General features: G+C 34.6%; 1 protein-coding gene across 4 annotated transcripts in view; it reads left to right on the plus strand.

Moving 5' to 3' along the window:
* The window catches only part of LOC120630203, a 182,730-nt gene that overhangs the window by 155,807 nt on the left and 3,160 nt on the right, over positions 1 to 23,763 (plus strand). For all 4 annotated transcript variants that reach the window (XM_039899331.1, XM_039899330.1, XM_039899333.1 and 1 more), the window contains 7 exons: positions 16,351 to 18,190; positions 18,268 to 20,373; positions 20,469 to 20,746; positions 20,872 to 21,078; positions 21,721 to 22,010; positions 22,566 to 22,677; positions 23,411 to 23,674. In XM_039899331.1, the coding sequence (XP_039755265.1) occupies positions 16,351 to 18,190; positions 18,268 to 20,373; positions 20,469 to 20,746; positions 20,872 to 21,078; positions 21,721 to 22,010; positions 22,566 to 22,677; positions 23,411 to 23,674 (5,097 nt within the window). The remainder of the gene's footprint in view (positions 1 to 16,350; positions 18,191 to 18,267; positions 20,374 to 20,468; positions 20,747 to 20,871; positions 21,079 to 21,720; positions 22,011 to 22,565; positions 22,678 to 23,410; positions 23,675 to 23,763) is intronic.

Here is a 23,763-nt window from a genome sequence, read left to right on the forward strand (position 1 = left end):
ATGAATATACATACCGTTCCATATTCAAATCCCATGGCCCCATGTATCCTCAGTGTGGGGGTTTAAATAGGCCTAAGTCTTTATTTAGGGTCTCTCAGATCGTAATTGAGTCCATCAGAAACCAGCAGACTGACAATTACCATATAATCCATTCAAAGGGTTTGTTAAACTGTTTTGTACCCTTGACACTACCGGCTTGTATCACAGCAGGGATAGAACAGGCAGGAGACAAACATTATGTCCCGCTTCACCCCGTTCATTATTATAATAAATATTATTTTGATATTATTTCGTAGTTTCCACGTGAAAGTAGCCGCCTCCAAAACCGTAAGACTTTTTGGCCAACATAGTCCTATGTATCGAATGCAATTTCTTGCAAATTGCTTTCTGGATAGTATAGATATCTTCAGCGATAACGTACCTAGTATTAAGCTTAAGTTAAGAAAAGGGTTATGGCTTAAGTAATTTTATTTCCACAATATTTTGTTTTTCTTTTCTTAGTAATTTATATATTTTTTTTGTTATATTATTCTAAATTAGTTTTTCTAGCTGTTTGCAGCAGCCTTATGTACCCAACAGATTTGCATGCTATGTTCGCATCGAGAAGGCACAATTGTATACACATGCTAAATGTCCTATAGTTTATATTAGAGTAAGCAGTTGATTGTCAGTTTTGGGAACTAAATAAAAAAAAAAAAAAAATTCTACTTGTACGTCAGGGCTCTGAGAGTTGATACATCTGTGGAAGAAGATAGATTTATGTCCTTTTCCCTGGGAGATAATTGTCTCCTGGCTGGCTCGCTGATAGTGGCTGGCATTACACTACTAGTAGAGCTGTGGTGCCAATTTACCAAATGCGTGGTCTACAGTTATCTCACCATTAACTAACTGCATTTGTACCAGCGAGATAAAATCGTCGTTTTAAAACCACATATTTATTTATAAAAGCAGAAATTTTAAGAAGAACCTTACATGCCATAAATATCTAAACAGTAGATTTTAAGGAGATATATAAAAAATTACAGCGTTAATTAGTATTCGGTTTTATATTTGCTAGTAACTACGCGTAAAGGAAAAAACCCGGCTGAATGTAGCCGAATTACAGTTTCAAAAGTGTCATACGAATAAAAAAATCCACTCAAAAGTTACGACGTTCGCGGACGTAAAAATAGACCGATTTCACACGTCGCAAGAGCCTATACGTTTTTATATGGAGGCATAAAACTTTGTTCAATAAAAATTTAACAGTTCGTAACGGATTCGTAGGGTCTTTTTTTGCTATGATGAGTTTGTGATAAAATTTTGAAATTCTATTTTAGATTAATGATTTGATATGTCAGTCCATTTGTAAAGCTAAAAGCATATTTAAAATTTTTTATTCCTCTACAAGTTTTCCTCACTAAGCGATAATAAGTGATGATGTCGTCCAAGTTGGCAAAGGCTAACCTGTTAGACCCCTAACAGGTTAGCCTTGCCAGTTAAATAAAACCCATACCCCTAATCGATTTCCACGCGAACGCTTAATCTTTTCTTCGCTCGTCTTTTTCGGTAGGGTGGTAACTAGCCACGGCAGACCAAAAAATTATGAAATTATAAATTCCCGAATTGACCTTGCCAGGAATCGATCCCAGGACCTCCAACTTAAAATCACAGTTCTTAACGCTGCGCCAGGGAGAATGTCACGTAATATTCGTATGCTTTAATTTCAATGCATAATCTGTATTTAAAGACATTAGTAACATCCATTACACGCGTTAGAAGTTATACTTCTTTGGCGTTATTGATAAATATCTTTTCAAAAATTTTATCTTTCGCCTTATTCGTCGTTTGTAGAAAAAACTACACTATTGTTAGTATAGAAAAAAGGTATTTAATACATTGAAAGTTTTAATATCTACTTATCTCATTATAGGACCGCCAAGTTTCACTCAACATTAAAATTTGAGATTTTTGTACAATTGAATCAATTAAATGACCGGAATAAGCCCGCAGACTGACAATCGAAAGTGTACCGAATGTTTGTTTTAATGTTTGTGTATATAGCTTTATAAGGTGCCTTTACCTTATTTCTCAGTTAAAATAATCGTTGGAGCACTTTAAATCACAGACCTGATCAGATTTATTTATTTACAACATTATAGAAAAGGAGGAGGTTCTTAACTGTTCAATGTCTCAATCGTTTACCTTTCTTATGGCGAAGAAATGGTTAACATCGGTCCAGTTATTTCGGAGCCTATGGGGTAAAACAAAAAAAAACAAACCAAAAAAATATTTGCCCTGTATTAACATTGTAAGAAGGACTACACCACATCAAAACTAAATTTAAAAAGATATTTTTAAAAACTACACCCGATTTTTTTTACAAGAATACTTATACACAACTTTACAATTAAGTCCCGGTCAATAGCTAGTAATAGTTCACAAAAAATAAATTCATTTATTCAAGTCCTAGTTTAAATTTCTTCGCCATGTAAATATGCACGATATTTTTGAATCACGTTTCAGATATTTGATTTCAAAATATTTATAGTATTTTTTAATAAAACGAAACAAATCTCTAGACACAATAAACTATTGTGTCTAGGAAACCGTGCAAAGTAGTTTCAACATTGGCATTGTACTGTGCGAAAAGTTAAACGAAATACGGAACTTTCCCGTCACGTATTTGATAATCCATTTTGGAACCTGCGATTGCATTTACATTCTGTTACATAACCAAAACGAATATATTGACTCTATAAATTTTCCTGACTTGGCGGTCGCTTGAGGTTTAACTAGCTTTTGCCTACAGCTTTGTTTGAGTGGAATCCGGGTCTAGCTGTATTTCGAGTTTCATTATTGTGGCCAGAAAACCTTACAAAGTTGTTTCAACACTGGCATTGTACTGTGCGAAGAGTTAAACGGAATACGGAAATTTCCCGTCACGTATTGGACAATTTCGGAACCTGCAAATTAAATTATTTTACATAACCATCACGATTAAATTAACTCCGTTAATTCCGGCGCCTTAGTAGCGTCAGTTTTTACTACTGGCCATTTCTCACGATTTTGTCCGGATTTCAATTGGGTTAAAATGTGTAGCTCTTTATTGATTAATTGCCGGGCGTAAGTCTGCTAATTTGTATAGCAAACTTCTCCTATTTAAACCCTATTTACCTATTCTATAGAATTTAAATTAATATGGAATATTATATTAATATGAATTCACAAGAAATATGGTAAAAAGTTTTTTCAGGGATGTAACTATGAAGCGGTCTATAATTTCTTCCTGAAAGGCATGATTTTTATTAGATTTATTTACTCCAAAACTTTTATTTTTGAATGATAATGACATATTGAGTTTTTTACCGGAAAATAATATGGAATTAAAGACAGCGCAAATGAGCCTAATGGCACTGAAGCTGAGCGGAAACAAAGGCTCTTAACAATAAAAATTAAAAAAAACTTTAAAGACTTCTGTATTTGGCGAAATTTCGTATATATACATATTTAAGATGCCAGTAGGATCTCCGTCTGCGAATCTGTATCCTAAGATATCTAAAGCTGAGTGTCGATCTTTATAAAATTAAGAGAAAAACCCGCCAGTGCGCACTGATCCTATATACCTAACTACTATATTATACGAACCACTTTCAACTTTGGCATTACACCTTTAGGGAAGTCCAGCCAACCCCTAAAAATTCGTGTCACGTGCTTGACATTTCTTTCAGTAGAACTCCCACTGTATTAATATAAACTATTTTAAAGATTATATTATTTTCTTGTTTGTTCTATATCTGTATATCATATTTTTCTTAAATCTTATGTTTACCTGGTACTTTCAAACTTTGTTCTATTGGCATGTTTACTGTTTTTTATTTTAAAAGATCCTTAGAGCCGAATATGGCGTGCCTCGTCTGAAGTAATCGAGCGTCACCTCTTGTATTAGAGAGAAATGACGTCATACGAACAAAATAATCTAGCTATAGCCTTCTAGCTTAGGTCATGGGGAAGATTATAGCTTTAACAAGCTATAATCTTCCTCATGACCTAAGTTATAGTATGCAAGGGATATTTTACAAAAATCTGACTGCTAGTTCTAAATGTGAGTGCTTCAGAACAAATAAAAGAAAGTGAAAAACGAATTCTGCAAATTTATTATATTAGAATACATAATAAAATAATACAATCTAAATAAAGACTAAAAAGTTAAGTTCCCAAATTTTCCTGTAATAGTTAATGATTCTACTGAAATTAACCTGTGTCTAATATTAGGTATTTGAGGTTTAATCGCGAAATGGCTTTTCCAGCACAATCAAATATTGAGCTCGGAAATGTTGCTAACAAATGTATGAACTGGTTCCGAAATTGCTATTATACTGGGTGAATTTAAATACAAAACCTGAATTTCTACTCACGTTCGTTTCGGTTTATATTGATTGTGCTACTGTTTGTATATAGTATTTAAAACTTTACCGAAGTACAACAAAATTCATTAAGAAAAAGTTAAATCAGGTAATTAGCTCATTTAGAAAAAGTTATTTTTCTACAATGTACTAAAAATGGAGATTCAATCATCGTAGTTATCATCACCAGATAGATTTTACCCTTTTTTATGTCATCATGATCACCATCATATCATCATCAACCCATTACGGGCCCAATAAAGGGCACGGGTCTCCTCCCACAAAATAAGGGATTAAGGCCACACACACGCTGGCGTAGTGCGGATTGATAGACTCCACACACCTCTGAGAACATTATGGAGAACTCTGTTGAGAACGCATGCAAGTTTCTTTAACACGTTTTCGTACACCATTGAAGCAAGTGATATTTTAATTGCTTAAAACTCACATAAGTTAGAAAAGTTAGAAAAGTTAGAAGTTGCAGCGTCCTGGGATTCGAACTCGGCCATTCGAAAGTGAAGTCATACCCACTGGGCTATCACCGCCCAATTATTTTATGCATTTAAAAACTCTTCATTAATACAACCTACCGATTGCTAGGTACCAGTTTTCCTAATTAATAATTCCGACAATCACTGATAAGCGAAATTAAGTATGTTCTACAAAAAACCGCATTAGAATAGGCCTAGTAGTTTTAAAATACAATAGTTACAAATCATAGAGACATCATCATAGACATACAACCTTTAATGCTCTACATGTTTTCATTTTGTCCGGAGAATGAGAGCGGAAGGAAATGCATTTTTTTGTAAGTTCCATAAGTCCTAAAAACTTGTTTTTCCTGTCAACTTATTTTTTTGCCAATTGCATTCAGTTGCACGAAAATTATGAGACTGTGTCTCGAAAAAATTACCTACTCAATGAAATGGCTTAATAATAAACTTACCGAACTAAAATATTATCATCATTCTCATTCTCATTAACCTCTCACAGCTGAACAGGTCTTTTCAAGGTCTTTCAAGTCACGGCATGTTGCAACACGTGTTCCTTGGATGCCCTGTAAAATGTTGCCCTGTGGGAAAGAATAACAATTTCATGGGCGAATTTCTACAAACCTGCTATTTTAAAGGCAAAAGATAGAACACTATAAAAGCTCAATAATCCACAATGTACATCACTTAAATTCCTTTGACTATTTTAAGGGCTTTTCATATATAATACAGTTGAATTCCAAGTACAATATATCATATCAGGATATAAAAGGCTTGTTTCATACAATATTCCCTTGAAAATGGACGGGTTCAAGCGAAATCGCAAGAATCTGTTCGTAAAAATAAACATTAATGCAATTTCCTTTCCCAAACATAACAATTTCAATATCACTTTTGAGGCATTAATGCTCGAAATACGCTACATAAAGGGATTTCGCAAAAACGCTGACATTTGCGTAACACCCCTTATCTGGCAGGCGGGATAAACGCTACAGAAAATCGACATAACGTTTTGTAGCGTCGACAAAAGTATAATTGTACATTGTAGTTAAAAGCTACACTATTAGCTAGCTTTTAACGGCTACAGAAGTTGAAATGTCCATTAAAATTAGCGTCGGAATTAAACGTAATTACAAAAACTGTTATAATCATTTGCTCGCAAGAAGAAGAAGTTTAATTGAGACATTAGATTCCGATCTTTTCTATATTGACTCATGACAAATCCATCTTATCTGTAAAACTAGTTTTCTAATGATGCAATTATTAATTCGGGATGTTTCGTTATCAGAGTTCTGATAATTGCTTCTATCATTTTAGAGTACTAGCTATTATTTATATATATTTGTAAGACGTATGGCATTCAACTTAGGTGTAGTTCTACTGATATTGTTAAGTTCTGTACTCTTGAAAAAGAGAACAAGTGTATTTATAAACAAGAATTGGGTTACACAATTGCAATTTTCTCAAAGATGTCCAATTATTTTAAAAATAAATTATAGCTTAAGTTACTTCATTATAATTTACCTTTTTTTGGCGAAGAAATGGTTAAAATCAATTCAGAACTTTCGGAGCCTATTCTGTACAAACAAACAGAAAACATATCCTTTTTTAAATTATAGTATAAACACGAACCTCCACATATTTATAGATGAAGAATATTTACTTAAAGTATTATTTATGTGGTGTAATTCAATTTGGCATTTATTAATTAGTCTATAATTATTAATAAAAAAGCTATGATACTAATTTATGGAATTATATTAAAGGATTTAAAAGGTGACCACGTTAATTTGTTAGCTATAAAAAAAAAACAAAAATTATAGCAATCAAATTTTAAGCATGAATGGATTCTAATTAATGTTTTTCCTAACGGTACATGATGTCATATTGTTATGGCGTTCCTGAGGTAAAACTGATTTTATCAGACACATTAATGGCATTAGCTCGTTTGCCGTCTTTATTGCGACCGGTAAATGCGATTCTCTCGATTGGAAGATGTAATTTTTCGTTCCATTTTCCCGTTCGTTTTATTGATGGCGAATGTGGAAGGTAGATTGCTTTGATTGTGCGTGGGAGTTATTTATAACACGCTTCTGTCTATGACTTCACGGCGTAAAATTATGTTTCAAAAATTTGCCAGATTAAAAAAGAAAGAGAATACATTTGTTCATAGTTGCAGTGCTATATTTGTATCCCACAGATATAGAGCTTTGAAATATCGCGCTGCTGAAATCTTTGTTTATTTCCATGCAAACCTCTGATACTCCCAATATTTAAGTATTGCATGTTGTTGCGTGTTGTAAATCGGGTAACTTACATTGAAAGTCCAAATTTAGTGAAAATTATCAAAAAATACTTCATGTATTTTTTGATAATTTTCACTTATCAAACGTTGAACTAAAAAAGAGATAGTTACTAAAAACTAAATAGTAAACATGGTTTAAGAATGTCAAGTTTGTTGAGTTTTTTTTATGTTTATAGACGAGCGCTTAACTGCAGTCACACCTATAACGCAGCCTAAGGTGGAGTGCGCTTGCCTAGAAGATGCCTATTCACTCTTGATTTGAACGTACCTCCGTTTTGTAAATGGAAGCTGGAAGGGCATTACAGATCCTTTCACACGCGATCTCGGTTTATATGTATATATATATTTTAGAGTGCTGTGAGACATTTATAGCCTGAGAATGATTATGATGAGTTAATTCAGTTAGTTTATTGTTTTATTGGCCCATTTTTCCGAGACACTAGTGGAGACTGCTCCATTAGTTTAGAAAACAAACTATCTGAGCATAGACAGAAAATTTGTACAAATTATGTTATGTTTGTGTACTATTGATTCGGTTTCATTTATGAAAAATAAGTTTTTTTTTCTTTTTTTTTTTTTCAGTTCACCAGTACCAATCTTTTTTTCATTAGCAAATGTACGAGGTTAATGTACATGTATTTTTTATTCGTTGTGTTACAACATTAGAAGACTCGTCTCTAGTGACCTAGGTACGGTATCAAATATGCTATCGAGCCTCGAGGGATATTCATGTCTGTGTTATTTTATGTACACTCACGTTCGCTTTTGTGGTTTTTTTTTTTCGTTTTGAATTTCTTTGTTTGGAAAATTATTGACAGCAATTTTGAGAAATATTTTACCATTCATGTTATTTGGTTGGTTGGTATTTCGTTCTTCTATGTCTACTATGAGTATAGGAATATAAACTTTTATTCTATTTATAAACACTGGGCTCGCAACAAATTTCTTCCTCTATTCGTCGAAGGAGTTCTGAAGAAAGGCTTTAGCTCCAGCTAAGTGCTACCCTATCGTTAAAACTCTTTTAAAATTTTCGGTTTCATTTTCGATTCCGTTGTATAAAAGGAGAAGCTATGTAGCGTACGGTTATGGCAGTTTCTATGCTCCCAACTTTGACTTTATGCGTCGTCATAAAGTAAAAAGTGATCGCAATCAAGAGAACTTAGAATTAAAAAAACAGACACAAATAAATTTTACACTTTTCCCTTATCCACTAACTGAATGTGTCTCTGGAGATTGCTTTGACATTTCAGTCGCGGGATGACGAACCGACATTAATATTTAATTATTAGCTATTAGCAATGATGATAGTTATGAATTAATAAATGAAAATCAGAGCAGTTCCGTGTATTTGAATATGTTTAATCAATAATTATACTTGTTTGTGCATATTATTATTATGTCCAAAATGTCAGATTAGTATTACCGTAGAATGATGATATATGAAGATTTACATGAGAAAGAAAAATAGAAAGAACATAACTGCCTGTGTCGCAATTTATTCTCTTCGTTATTGCAATTTTGCTAGATTAAATGTCTACATCAACTCGTGCAGATATTTAAATGTTGTTTAACGCATATTATGTTATTATCCACACGAAATAGTCTGTTGAATTGGTTTCCTGGGTACATCGTATGTTCAACTAGTAAGTATTTGGCTCAGCACAACCAAGTGCTGCACCGAGTAGTATCGCGGGTTGATAAAAAAAATTAAGTAGGTGTGTGTTTACAGCATTTAATGCATTATGAGTCCTTGTACCTTAAGAAATTCAATCCACGATACTCTAACGCCCGTTATCAATATTATTCAATCTACCTGTAATCTGCTGATAAGTTGCTAAGCAAAGTTAGATATTATTTGTTACAAATTGTGTGGTTATTTTTAACAATAACCACGTTGCTATAATAGAAAAAATTATCATCTTTGCAGGTTCTTTATTTTTTATATAAGTTCTCATTACATTTCAGTCAAATCTACTGAGGGATTCCTCAATAAGTCCAATTAAATAATAAATCAGACGATTTGAGTTTTTGTCAATCAAATAGAATCAAACGAAAAAAGTACCTTCAAGGTGAAATAAGAAATAATAATAGGTTTGAATGGTTCACGTCTTATTCAGCGATATAAGAAAAATTTTGTTTTCTCATAAATCGACGACGCCAGAAACCTGTTAAAGATTTGTCAAAAGAGAAATACTCAAAAGGTATCGCATGTTACCAGCTCAGTTACCGGGGTAACGTTACGGTAACGCGATGCGAGGAAATCACTCGAAAGTGGGAACGGGACTGGAAACAGTCGTTTCGATACGCTCACTTGTTAGGATACCTTTTGTGTGCTGGCTTTGTTTTTGTACCGGTATTCCATTTATAAAGAGTTCCTTTTTTATTCAATTCAGGTTACTTTATTATGCAGAATCTAGTTTTGATTATTTTTTGACCACCTCCCTGGCATAGTGATGAACGCTGTCTTATCAGGGTTCGATCGCCGGTGAGAGCAATTTTGAAAATTATAATTTCTAAATTTTTATTTCTCTGTTCTAGTCGGCTAGTTATTACGATACCGACAAACACTAGGCGTTCCGGTACGATGCAGCGAAAAATTATAAACCATTTTCTAATGAGGTTCTTTGTGTCTAATGAAACTGTCAAAACTCTAACATGTTAATTTTCAAGTTAATTTTCATAGGGTTATCCAGGATGCTTTTTAGTACTTTATTTTGTATTGATAAGTATCTGGCTTGCCATCTACGCCTTTATTAAATAATGTTTTATGAGCTTGACATTTTCAAGTTAAACCCTGGTTATATCAAACTTAACTTGGGTAACAAACTTAATATTATTTAGTACAACTTTTTTGTATTTTGTATACGTAAGAATATTTTGGATTCAAAGGCCAATGCTATCTTAATTTTTATTATTTGGCGAACCCATGTAAAGTATTTCGATCATAAGATAAATACTCTAAGTAAATTAGAATATTTGATAGTTGTTTTGAGTGAGAGGCTAACAAAATTTATGACCAATCATGAAAATTCGTCAGAATATCAGTTTTTTTTTGTTTCGTGGTATATTGTCCAAAAAGCCAAAACCGGAAAATTTAAAGTACAATTAAAAACGTTTGCATGAGAAAATATACAAAAAACGGGTTTGCGAGAGAGTTTGAATAAAAACAATATTGCATAAATTGGACATTTCACCTTTGGCGTGCGCTTTTAGATAAAAATACCAATTTGTTTAGGATAATTTAGAGAAAGCTTGACTGTGGTACGTTTAACGTAAAATGATATTTATATCTTCTAATTTTAACGGCCCCCAAATTATTGAAACTGATATAATTTTTTTTTTTTACTTCTTGTTGACGCCGTTGTCTTCAATATCATATAATTTTGATGCAGTTCTACTATGGTAGCAGATCAACCGTTTAGGGATATTGATGTTTTTACGCGGCATCGTACTGGAACGCTTAATCTGTTGACGGCACATCTTTGTCGGTAGGGGTGTAACTAGCCATGGTCAAAGCCTAAATAAACCAGGGGAAATTCATAAATTATAAATTTCCAAATCTTTACCGTCGGCCATAGAACCCGGGACCTCCTGTTCGATGCCCACTAGTATGCATCGAAACCGGTCCGCGGGTCGCGGGCTCCGCGGGGGGCGACCCGCGAGCTCGACTTACGTGGCCCACACCATCATTCACCAACTTTGTAACAAAATAAATCCTAGTAAACCAGCAATAAGTTTAATTTCAATGCATAAACATTAATACAGTCCAAATTATATATACACACAACACCTCCCAATTATAAAATCATAGGTCACCACTGCGACATGGAAGCCGTCAAAATTGTGACATTACTATCTTTATATAAATATTTCTTGTGTGCGTGTGTATGTCACTGAACTCCTCCTAGACGGCTGCACCGATTTGAATGATTTTTTTGGTATACGTTTGGGTGGCACCCTGGATGGTTTAGATTCACAAATTAGCCCGACAGATGGCGCTGGGGTCCGCTAGTTAAATATAAACTGATGGTTAGACAATAAGTTTAATGAGTGTGAGTGAACACTTAATATGTTCAACCCCTAATAATATCAAGAATTCAGACCAAGCGGTTAACATATAAAAATTCCATTTGTTAAAAAAGATTCAAAATGAAGAAGTGTGCATAGTATTTATGCATCCGTAGGGAGTAGTTTTATATTATGATCCCAACCCAAGTATCCGATAACCTTTTAAGAAAGTTCTAGAACTACCCTGTTATCAAGTTCTCGAAGAAAAATACAATATATTCGAAGGAAACGCGAAGTTTTCCACGGGACTCGCGAACACGGGATTGGTTTTGTATCGCCTGTTTGATAGTTTGTTGGATTGCTTGAGAATACTTTGCACAATTTCTCCAGCTCTGTTCCGATTTCAGTAAAAAAACGATGTCGTTTTAACGTTGCTAGGTGAATGTTTTGATTAATTCATACCTCCTTTAAATTTTTAGTTACATATAACTGGACTTAATAACCAGAATATGCCGTGTGGTGACGGCAGATCAAATAAATACAGCTAACTCTACCCCGCCCGCCACTACCCGCGGGTGTAGTATGAGGCGAATTTGACACAACCTCCCGTTGAGAGAGACTAGCAGTGCACTGTTATTGGCTATTGATGAACCAAACGGAGATTTTTTTATTCCACTATAAGTTAGTTTGACCTTTGACTGTAACCTCACCTAGTGGTAAGTGATGATACAGTCTAAGATGGTAGCGGGCTAACCTGTTAGGGAGTATGGTAATCCCCTAATGGGTTTCTTCGCGATATCGCACCGGAACACTAAATCGTTTAGCGGTACGTCTTTGTCGGTAGGGTGGTAGCTAGCCACGGCCAAAGCTTCCCACCAGACCAAACCAGAGAAAACTCAGAAATAATAAATTCCCAAATTTCCCCTGCCGGCATACGAGCCTGGGACCTTCTACTTTAATTACACAGCACACTTAATAACACAGCGCTCACCGTTGCGCTAGGAAGGTCGTAAAAAAATTCAACTATTGCATGGATTAAACCACCGCGACAACGCAGAAATGTTTTTTTAAGAAACACAATTTCCGAAAGACTATATTTCATCAACCGAATTTTACTATAAAAGCGCAGGACCGAGCAATCCGCTTTAAGGGCAATTAATTTTATTGCGCTCCAAACAAATGTTTCGTTCAAATAACTTATTCATTAGCAGAATCAATTTCGCGTAATCTGTTCTGTATCTCAAATTGTTTGCTGAACTCTGGAAAGGGTTCCCTTTTCGAAGTTGGAATTTGTTTTAGAATAGCCCATTTGAACTAAGTGTAGGGGGCTAATTATTTTGTTTGTTGTCTTTTTCGGATTTGTATATCTTTTATGCTTGAGTGTTGTGAAACTAACTTAACTTTGAGTTTAATCCAGATGTCTTGAACTTCTCTCTCTACATATACCTAATTTTCTCTTTATCAATCCATTCATTATTTATTGTAATTTAATCATTAATGATGTTTTTTTTAATTTATATATTTTAAAAATATTTTTATGTCTTAAAGTAATTTTGTGAAGTTGATAAATAATTAAACTTTTGATAACTATAACTGGATATGTGATAATGATTTTAACAAACGTGCTTAATAGTTTTCAATAAATAAATAAAATTGGCAAACACAGCTAATTTTCATGGCATTTTGATTTTAAATTTTCTTCCCACGGTTCGCAAAATAATTTTCTCAACCCAAAAGTGCAAAAAAACCACAAATAATCACTCTACTCGTACATCCCGTCAAAATTAATTTAGCCGTTCTGACCAACAAATATTACTTTGTTTCTAAAACAAACAAACCGTGCTATTACACAAAAGTAATGCACATAAACCAATGACGTTCCCATAACTTAGTAATACATAAACGATAACATCAACCACAATTGCTTAGGAATTCAGTGTCAAACGAAAATTATATAAAAAAATAAAATTAAAACGAAAAAAAACAAACACTTTAAAAGTTTATAATACATATTTTGACATAATTATTTTCCTTAAAGAGCCAATTTTGACGTGAAAGATGTCCGTCTCACAATATTTGCTGTTGAAAGTGTTGCATGCACGAGATAAAAAGTTATTTGCCGAATACTTTGTCTTCCATCTAGCCCATGTAAAGGAGCACATACCTATTCTCTCACTGTAGACAGGTTTATGGAGCATACGTACATCACGCTGCTCAAATGCTGATTGACATGTATATTTATAAAATAAATTATGATAATATAATAAGAAAGTAATAATAGCGACATTTTCCAACTCTAGTTTATTACTAAGATTTTTTTTTATAGAAAACCCCAATACAAATGTTTGACCTGAGACGCGAAACTTTGGCCTCGTGATCCGTAGTTGAACATACTAACCACTAGACTAAAGAGACAGTACATAAAGCCTATCTATTCAGATGTAGTATAAGTCCTTTGTAATTTTGAAAAGCACAATATCCATTGGTAAGTTAGTAACATCGATGAGTACAGTGTTATCCAAGATCCGATTGTAGCAGTTAATTGAAAACCGCGTAATACCCGCTACGGTACGATACGAAAGCCAATTTGGCCTAGTTACTGGATTGTGGATACTAACTTAATGTGTATCGTAATCAGTACACAGTGTGCTATTTTGGAAGCTGTCATTGATGCACAAACTGAAAATATGGCTTATGGCTATAAACAATATGGCTTTGATATAATAGAAGCTTGGAACTTCGAAGTTTGCAGCACCATTGCAAGCTAGCCTGTTGCTGAAGAACTTTTATTCTAATCCTAGACTTCTATACCTCTTTAAAATCATAAGGATCTGAACGTAGTTAATATCTGCAGTGTCTTGGACACGTAAGGAGTCCGCTTTGTTCCTCGATTCTAATTCGTACCGCAAGGATTTGGAGCACTCTTCCGGCTTTTGTTCTCCCCACCTATACGCTATATCATGAATGAAAAGGCATTTCTAGGAAGCGTTTTCCATCTTAGGCCGATACTATAATCATCAGCTGTGGTTGCAGGTGGTAGAAATAAAAACTAAGTTTAAAGATTTGAATTTACACGCGGTATTTATACTCGTATCTGTCCGTTAGGCTTGGACGTTTTAACCCGTAAGCTTGTAGCAGTGTGATTCTGTTTCATGACTAATAATCGATTCATATTCATTTTTAAAATTTTATAACATAATTTTATAACATTTCTCTCAAGGTTTCCAACTAGATGACGCTACAGTCGCTATAAGACTGATAAAATGGCATACTTTAATTTTAGCATCGGTAGTTTTTGTATAAATTCCGTGAGAAACGCTACTTTAAAAGTAGTAGCTAGTATAAAAAGTATCCTGCAACATAATTATGCAAATCGTTAAGGCTGTAAAATCCTGCCCTATTAACTAAATTAATCAACTCCAAGAAGCTACGCATGGCTCAAGAAAAAAAAAACAAATAAATATTCTACGACAATACACACATCGCCATCTAGCCCCGAAGTAAGCGTAGCTTGTGTTATGGGTACTAAGTTGACTGTAAATAATTTTATGGATATTATACATAAATACTTATAAAATATAGATAGACACCCAGATACTAAAAAGCGTTCAGATTCATCACAAAAATATTTTCCAGTTGTGCTGAGATGTTAATAAGAGATAGGTACACGAATCGTGGGTTCGATTCCCAGAAAGCAGGATTGCTGCCCACTGCGCTAATCGGCCGTCAATGTTTCTAGGATCAGTGCGGTGCCGATCACAGATAAAAATCAATCAAACAAACTTATAAACAAGAAAAAGATGCACTTTCTATTTACATTAAAGATACACAATCTCAACTGAGGGAAAGTTTCTATGAGGTCAATTATTTACTCTTGTTCTCCAATTATAGGTGCAAATATAGTCGATTGTATCAACTGAATATAGCCTTCTGTTCAAAAGTAAAGTTTTCACAATTCAGACGGTCTCGCTAATGACGAATCGAAGCAAGCACAAAGGGAACTATTGTAAATAATTACAAAATTGAATAACCAATAAAATTATAAGGCATTCAAACCGAATACTAGAGAAATAAGAGATAGGTTCACTAAATGTAAGTTAAATTTAAATGGCTTTGTCGGATGGAGCATACTTAATGCTATATGTATGGGCATGTAATGCACGCATCAAAAGTAACATCTATGCGCCTATTTGAATAGTGAAATATTTGACTTTGAGGACTTTATAAATGCGGAAAAGAATCATATCAATACGGATAAAGGATATTTTTAGCTCTAAATTTAAAAAAAACTAATAAAATACGGGCACAAGTCTCCGACACTTCTAATACTGTCTTTCTTAAATTTAAAGATTCATTAAATATGTTCCCCATTTTAGAGCTAGTACAATTCAATTAAGTTTGGTATATATAATGTCAAGTGTATTGATACTAATAATAAGTTGTTTTTGGAGGGCACTCTATAATCAATTGTTTTCATTTTTGTCTGTCGCTCTGACGGTCTACCTGTTTTAAATATCTGTTTTTGGATTGAATACGCAATAAATGGTATCACATTAGTTCTAACAAAATTTCGTGTAGACCTGTTCAATATGATTTGAGATAGAGGACAAAACACCTTAGCAATTGTCAACAGCAGCTCCGGGCAGATGTAAATAATTCATAAAGTGCTGCCGCATTTATCAGGGTTTTAATGCTAGGAATTAACCGACTCTTCCTTTAACGTTAACTTTTAGGATTCTTTGTTAGTGATAGGAGCTGAGACTGATGGATACCAAATTTTCTTTCAAACTTCCTAATTCGGACTTTTATCCATTTACGCGCTTGGGTCAACGTCGGTTACGTTCTATCGACTAAAATGTGGAGCTGCTATCAAGCTTCACATTATTTTCAGTCATTTGTTTTAATAGCCTACACTTCAGTCGTTTGTTTATATATGTCATGAGAAGTTGCGACGCTGTCACATAATCTGTAATTTAATATATTTGGCACAACCAGTACGATTGAAAAAATCTTCATCTTATTTGTTAAGGAAGATTGTAGACTATGTAACAGTACACTGTGTCCCATAATATGCACAAGTAAAGCCGCAGGGCACAGCTAGTTATAAATAAATCCCATAATAGTAGCGTACTTCAATAATATAATTATTTCTTCTTTTCAGATTTATGAAACGCCTGAAAATACGCGTCCGAAAAAATGGTCTTCAAAGTTGAAACTCAATACTTCCGGAAGTTCCAAATCTTCTGAAAAATCACCCGAAAGCCCTTACATGTACGGAACTATTAGTGGACAAGGTGGTTCAGCACTGTCAAAATCCATGAAGTATGCAGAAACGTGGCTGTATGGGTCCGTAAGGACCCAAACTCCAACAGGGAGACCGAGTGTCTTCTCAGCGTATCCGGAGGTTCCCGGACCAGTCTTAATAAGTACTCCTCAAAAACCAACTCCACATAACTATGCTGTTATATTATGTTCCTGTCCTGAATATCTTAATGGTACGAAGAAAACCAGCACAACCAAAGTCAGTATATGTAAGAAATGCAAAGGATCTCGTTTGCCACTAACTATAACTGAAAGTCCACGTTTGCTGGTAGGTGGAACTGTGCGTGGTCCTCAAGTGAGTCGTGATGCTAGTGGTTTACTTAGGGCTGGTACTGTCAGAGTTCAAAGCACAAAATCTAGACCTAGCATTCTTAAGCCCAATGGCGATAACGATCCTTACGACTTAATGCGTCGAAGTAGATTAGCTCCTCCTCACGAAACTCGTATCGGAAGTCAGTTTTCAACAACGAGATCGCGAGCCAAAAGTATAAGCCCGTGTCGTGTAAAAACAAAACAACCAAGTCCAGAAACTCTTAGCAAAAGTAGAAGTAAGTCAGTGAGCCGAGTGAATGAACTGTGGATTGATGAAGATAGCACACCAGATAAAAAGAAATCTATTTTATCGTGCGATATAAACCCCTATGAGTTGGTCAAGACTAGTAGAAGTTCAAAATCGATGGTAGAAATCGCATTCGATGATGATTACGGTGATGTTTTTCAAGATTCTCCGAAATCTAGGCCTTTAAATAAATCTAAATCAGACACGAATGTTAAAGCAATAAGCGGACAAAGAATTCGAGTATCTAATGAACTAAAAAGTAGTAGTATAGAAGAAGTATCTGTTTATGATCCTGTCAATTATGATCTCAAAAATTATGACTTCAAATCTACGGATATGTCTTCAGCATTATCTTTACCAAACATTAAAAACGAAAATAGTAAATTTACTTCATTAGGTAAGAGTAATAATAAAAAAGTAGTAACTATATCAACGTCAAATCGTATAAAACAAAAGAGTGTTTCACCGAAAAGACCACCGAGACGAGTAAGACATAATAAAACTGACGATGACAGCGAAAGTGATAATCAACGTTTACCTGAAAGAAACTTTAATAAAAAACCCACCAGTGATTATTCACGCAGTCCTAAATATAAAAATCACAATAGTGATACGATTAAGTCTATTCTCAAAAAACCAAGGAACTATGAATTTAATGATACTAAAAACAAAGTAGAAATTATTGAGGACTCATTTGAAAGTAAACGTATTAATTCATCGCAATTTTACTTACCAAAACCTAAAGATAAAAGCCTAAATTCGTCAGAAAATATATATCAAAGAAAAAGAGTTCAATTTCTCGTAGAAAATGAAGAAACCAAAGTAATTTATACAGCCCACTTAAATTTGCACGACAATGTTTTGAAAGAAGAAAAACCAAGTATTGTTATTGAGGTGGAAGAAGAAATTATAGCGGAGGGTGATGTCGTGAGTCATAGTTTAGAAGAAGCTGAAAATAATATATCTTATACTGATGAAAATAATGATCTCCAAAATGACTCTGAAATATATGAAGATATGCAAATCAATTTGGAGTTAAACAAAATTGCAACTGGAGGCATGACAATGGATCCAAAAAGTACAACAAAATTAGAAAATGAAGTTCCTACAAACAACGAAGGTAATATTTACTTTACTTAGTATACCTTTGTTAAAATATTATTTACCTTTATTTTATTGAATAATTTTTTTTTTCAGATAATAATGTACCTAAAATTCCAGTTCTACGCCGTTCCGAGTCAGAGAGATTAGCTTCAACAATATCCATTTCTCCTCCAAAGTTTTTAGATACTATGGCTCTTCGGTCAAAAACTAAACATGGTCATACCAGTCAGGTGTTTTTAGAGTTCGTTAGTGAAAAAGAGTCCTTGATACAACAAAAATTTGACAGTCTTGAAACCCCAACAAAATTGGATGCTGATATTGTTCAAGAAACTTCAAGTCAGAATGATATTGAAATCGGCAACTTAAGTGATAGTAGTGAAATAACAAGTAAAGTGCTGAAAAATCTACGTCATGGTATAATAGGTTCACCAGAACCACCACCAAGATATAAATCGAAATCAAAGAAACACAATTATGTTAAAACAAGATTTATACGTAATAATTCATCAAGTTCAACAAGCGATGAATGGTCAGATACAAATGACAACGAACAAAAAACTGTACTTAGAGTAAAACAATTTGATTCTGATGAATTTGAAGAGCAGAAGGAAAGTAAAGATATTTATAAAACTATTGAAATCGAACCGAGAAAAACCTCAATACAAATTAACGGCAATGAATGCTATTCCACTATGAACGTAAGGGGTGATACGCCAATATACCTCTCATCAGTTGTTGTGAACGATGACTATAGCAATGCTTGTAGCACATATCAGTCAGGGACTACTGTTACTATAAGTGTTGGAACTCCACAATCGGAATTAAAAAAGTCAAAAAGTCAAATATATATTGGAGCAGAATTTCCAGGGCAGGAGAAAGCAGAAGAATCTAACACGTATGAAGACTATTGCAATGATGCGTACAAACACCAATATCTAGGGACTTTTCATGAAAACGATATAAATTCTATTCTAAATGATCCAGTTGAAGCTGTAAGAAGAAACCTCATACCTCATGTTTGTGGAAAAAAAGACGACGTCAAAAACGTGGAAATAGTAAGAGATCAGAGAAGTGTGTCAGATGAAAGCAAACCTTCTGAAAGTGGTAATTATATCACTAAACTTTTTGACGATCCATTCTTTTCACATTTGGCTGAGGGTCTTGATTCTGATTTGGTTAAAAAATTAATTGAAAACTCGTTAATAAAACTGCAAGAGACTAAACATCAAGAAGGGACAGAAAACAGTAAAGCAACCATAGAAAAACTTATAGAAAGTTCCCTTATAAGCTTGAAGGAAGAAGTTCAGAAAGAAAACATACAAAACGAAAAGAAACTTGTTAACATGACTTCAAAAGAAGAAAACCGTGCAAATGATAGTAATGGTTGTGTAGAACACAATGATAAATGCTGTTCTGCTCCCTATGAAAGTATGGAGTATGAGAGCGGAGCAATGGGAGTTTTTTCAGACCTTGAGCCAATGTCTGACTGTTATAATGCTTCAGCGAGTGAATTGTCAACAGAAGATGACACTAACTCTACAAGATCAAAGTTTTACCAAATGTTAGTAGATGCTGCAATATGTGACATTGAAATATCAAATAATACAGATGACGATCATCTTTATGAATCGATTCGCTTAAATAGTGATCCTATATATGAGGAAATAGGAGATATGCCTCCGCCTCTGCCAACAAATCCTCCTCCTAATTCTTTGTTGTTAATAGATGATGATAAAAGAAGTGGATCAAGATCAATTTTTGAAGGTGCATCAAAATATGATATACTTTCTTATTTAGTAGATGCTAAAGAAAGAGGTATTGATGATGAAGAAACCTATATTACAAACTATTCTAATGACAACGAAAATTCAGCATTGTTAGATGAGTCAAAAGAAAAAACAGAAGTGGTAAAATCAAAACTTATTAGTAGTAATACCAGTCAGTTATCTAATGCATCAGATTCAAGTGAAGATAACTCATTAATAATTAATCAAGATGGAATGGAAAAAGCCGTTGTATGTAAAAAACCTTCAGCTGAAATAGAGAGGAATGATTCTGGAGTAGGGTCTGAAACAAGTAAATCTTCTAGAAGTAGACTTCAAGGGAAAATTACACCAAATAGTATGAGTGATAAGGATACTCCAATTCATTTATGTGAGGATTGTGATACTGCGGTTGATTCTCAAATCACAGAACAAGGTAAGATATCGTTGACTAATATTTACACGTTTATGTGAAAACTAATATCTAAGTTAGCTATCTGAAATTATAAAAAAATATCATTGTTTTTTAAGGTTCGGCTTACGCTCCATTAGTTTGCCGAAAATGTTCTAAAAGAAGAACTGAGAGAAAAGAAATAATAACAGAAATTGTGGAAACCGAAGAGAAATATGGTCGAGACCTACAAATTATTCTCGAAGAATTCTATAAGCCCATGTTAGTGGCTGGTCTTCTCACTCAGGAACAATTAAGTGCTATCTTTTTAAATGTCGAAGAATTAATAGATAATAATCAAGTTTTATCTGAAAAATTAAGAGATGCTCTTGAAATTGCCGTAGAACAAGGAGATGAGGTATTGCTTATTGTATAAAAAAAATATTATTTAAAAATTTACTTTTAAATTCAACTCTAATCATAGTACAATATTTAATATCTTAATTCATAATAAGCATGTAAATTTTGTTCATTGTATTTCAGGACTTACTGACGGTTAACGTTGGCAAGATTCTCTTGGAGTGTTCTGGTATGCTGACAGCTTTTCAGTCATATTGTGTAAAACAAGCAGGCGCCGCATTGCTTTTAGCCGGCTTGGAGAAGGAGAAGGAACTCCTGAGGATATTCTTACGCGTCTCGCAAATGGAAAATGCGGTGCTGAGGAGGATGAATCTCAACTCATTCCTCATGGTACGTTCCACTAACGTCTCTCAACGTAACGTCTAACGAGATCTCTTTGAAATAATTAAGTCGTAAAGTCTGTTAAAAGAAACAACATAATGTTCAGGTGCAAAGTATCGTTATCGCTAAAGTGATCTTTTGAAGGCAACCTATGCATACAAAACTAGTAGTTAAGTGAACAGTGGATAGTGCACAAAGTAAAGATTAAGTAAACCTACATAAATTTTCAAATTATATACGAACAATCAACATCATCAATAGAATAGACCTCTCCACCGCTGACCTAAAAGCAGAGTTTGCCTATAATCACTACGCTATGCAGACAGGTAGGTGTTTCAGTAAACATAGCTTCTGCTGCACGCTCTCTGTTTTAAATCCTCATAGATTCCATGCGCACACGCGATTCCATTGGAAATCTTGCCCGGCAGGCCACGGACTAAAAAATCTCCTCCCTATCTCAACTCGATCTTCCCGCTGATGCATAACTTCTGAGCTGTTTCTTTATATGAGACTTTTACTTGTCCCGTTAATCTTTTTTGATAATAATTTCATTCCATTGCTGTTCGCTGGCCAGTATTTATAAAAGTCTCACCTTATTTAAATATTCAATTAATATAAATGTTTTATATAAAACAAACTATTTTTGACTAGGTGCCGGTTCAACGCGTGACAAAATATCCACTCCTTCTTTCCCGGCTATATCGTGCAACACCAACTTGCGCATCAGAAAGAGAAGAAGTGAAGGGAGCTCAGCGCTGCGTTGAATCCAGACTTGAAGAAATCAACGCTGCGGCTGCCGCCGCTGCTGCCGCGGCAAGAGACGTGCCGCTATGGAGAAGACTCGCTGCAGCAAGGCGGACGGCACATGATTTGCACGTCGCTGATATAAGGCTGAGGAAGATGGCTGTGGATGTGCTGGATTGGAATCATGATGATGCTAGGTGAGATCTTGTTACTAAAATTCCTTTCTAAGAAAATATATTTTGAATGATGACTTCTCATTATAACACCATGATATTGCGAAGCCATAATTCGAAATATATAAATACCGTCTACGTTTCAGAAAGTAAGCTCGGCTTTATAAGTGGAAGGTGATGGGGTTGAGCCCTGGCAGGTACTTTAAGAATTTATATTTTCTGATATTTCTCTGATACCGATAAAGAAGTGCCGCTATTTAACGTTCCGGTACGACGCCGCTTAGAAGACGTAGAGGCTATGGTTTAATATAGCAGCCTTTCCTCTACCTGGTTTGTTTGCTACTATCTTAGACTGCAACATTACCTAAGTGGTTATATCAGGTGAGATTGCAGGATGGGACTAACCTATAGTGAAATAAATTAATTTAATAAAATAACAGGTGATAACGGAAAAACCCTCCTATTAGGATAGGCATTTAATCCCGCAGTAAACTTTTACAGGCTATTGATATATCGTCGATATATATCCAAACAACGAACTTTTAACGTTTAAACAAAATTATTTTATTATTTTTAAAGGTTTGCAATGGAAGGCAAGCTGCTGTTTACACAACCCAACGATAACAACTGGCGCAAGGGACGCACGATTAAACTGATGTCGATCAACGCCCTTTTGGTAACTAACGGAAAGGTGAACCTGTTTTTCTATTCTACCAAGTTCTATTATCATATTTTTTTAATAATTGCATGTCTGACAAATAATCACGTAGAATTTGCTGCTTCATCGAAGTTAAAACCTTTTTAGCGGCGTTGCTATTCTTGGTGGGTGAAAAATTTCGCCCAAGCGAGCGACTCAAACAAGCGAGTCTCTAGTGACCAACAGATTAGTTTCATGTAGTATAGCGGCCGGTTTATATGTATATAGACCGGGTTATATGCATCGAATTTACACTATTTCCATTTTTTTGAGTTTTAAGTTCTGTTAACAGTCCTTACGACGGCCTCTATTTTTTTATCGTCTTTTATCTGATTGAATAATTAAATCAATATCTTTATTTTATTAACTATTAAAGCAATACCCTCAGTTCAACTCCATAATTCGTTGGGAATTTTCTGTCGAAAAGTTAGCAAAAAAGGAGTTTGATGTTTACCCAAATGCCTCAGAGAGTACATTAAACCTGGCTAAAGGCGGGCAGCTGACTTGGTGCAGCGATGAGGGTCAAAGCTTTAAATCCCTCTGAGACATCAATACGCTGATGATGATGATGATGATCATGATAGGGATCTATAAGGTCATCAGCATATAGATTCTGCAGTATAAATTATTGGCATAATTTTCGTAGCTCGTATTGAAAAGTTTTTATTTATCTCATTATTTACAGGCCGTTAGAACCGTTTATAAACCAACAATTTCTAATTTCCAGCCAACGATCGCTCACAAAACGAACGAATTACGGGAAACGAGAGAAGCAAGAGATCGAGAGGCGAGAGAAAGAGAAGGGGAGGCTCTTTTTGCACGCAGTGGAGTAAGAGAGGCTGCTTTACTACTTGTGAGAGAAAAGGCCGGAAGATACACGTTGCAAAGAGAGCCGTTATTCCTCGATCGCTGCGTGGTCGCCGCGGATCACGAGCCCGAACACTTTTTTGAGGTGCACGAGATTACGACAAAGGATTCCTTTATTTTTAAGGTATGGGATAAACGTAGCATTAGGAAACCCCTGACTAGATATACAGATGACATCAATCGACTTGCAGGGAGCCACTGAACGCAAGCGGC

Source organism: Pararge aegeria, chromosome 16 (assembly GCF_905163445.1).
Source record: "Pararge aegeria chromosome 16, ilParAegt1.1, whole genome shotgun sequence".
Taxonomy (NCBI): domain Eukaryota; kingdom Metazoa; phylum Arthropoda; class Insecta; order Lepidoptera; family Nymphalidae; genus Pararge; species Pararge aegeria.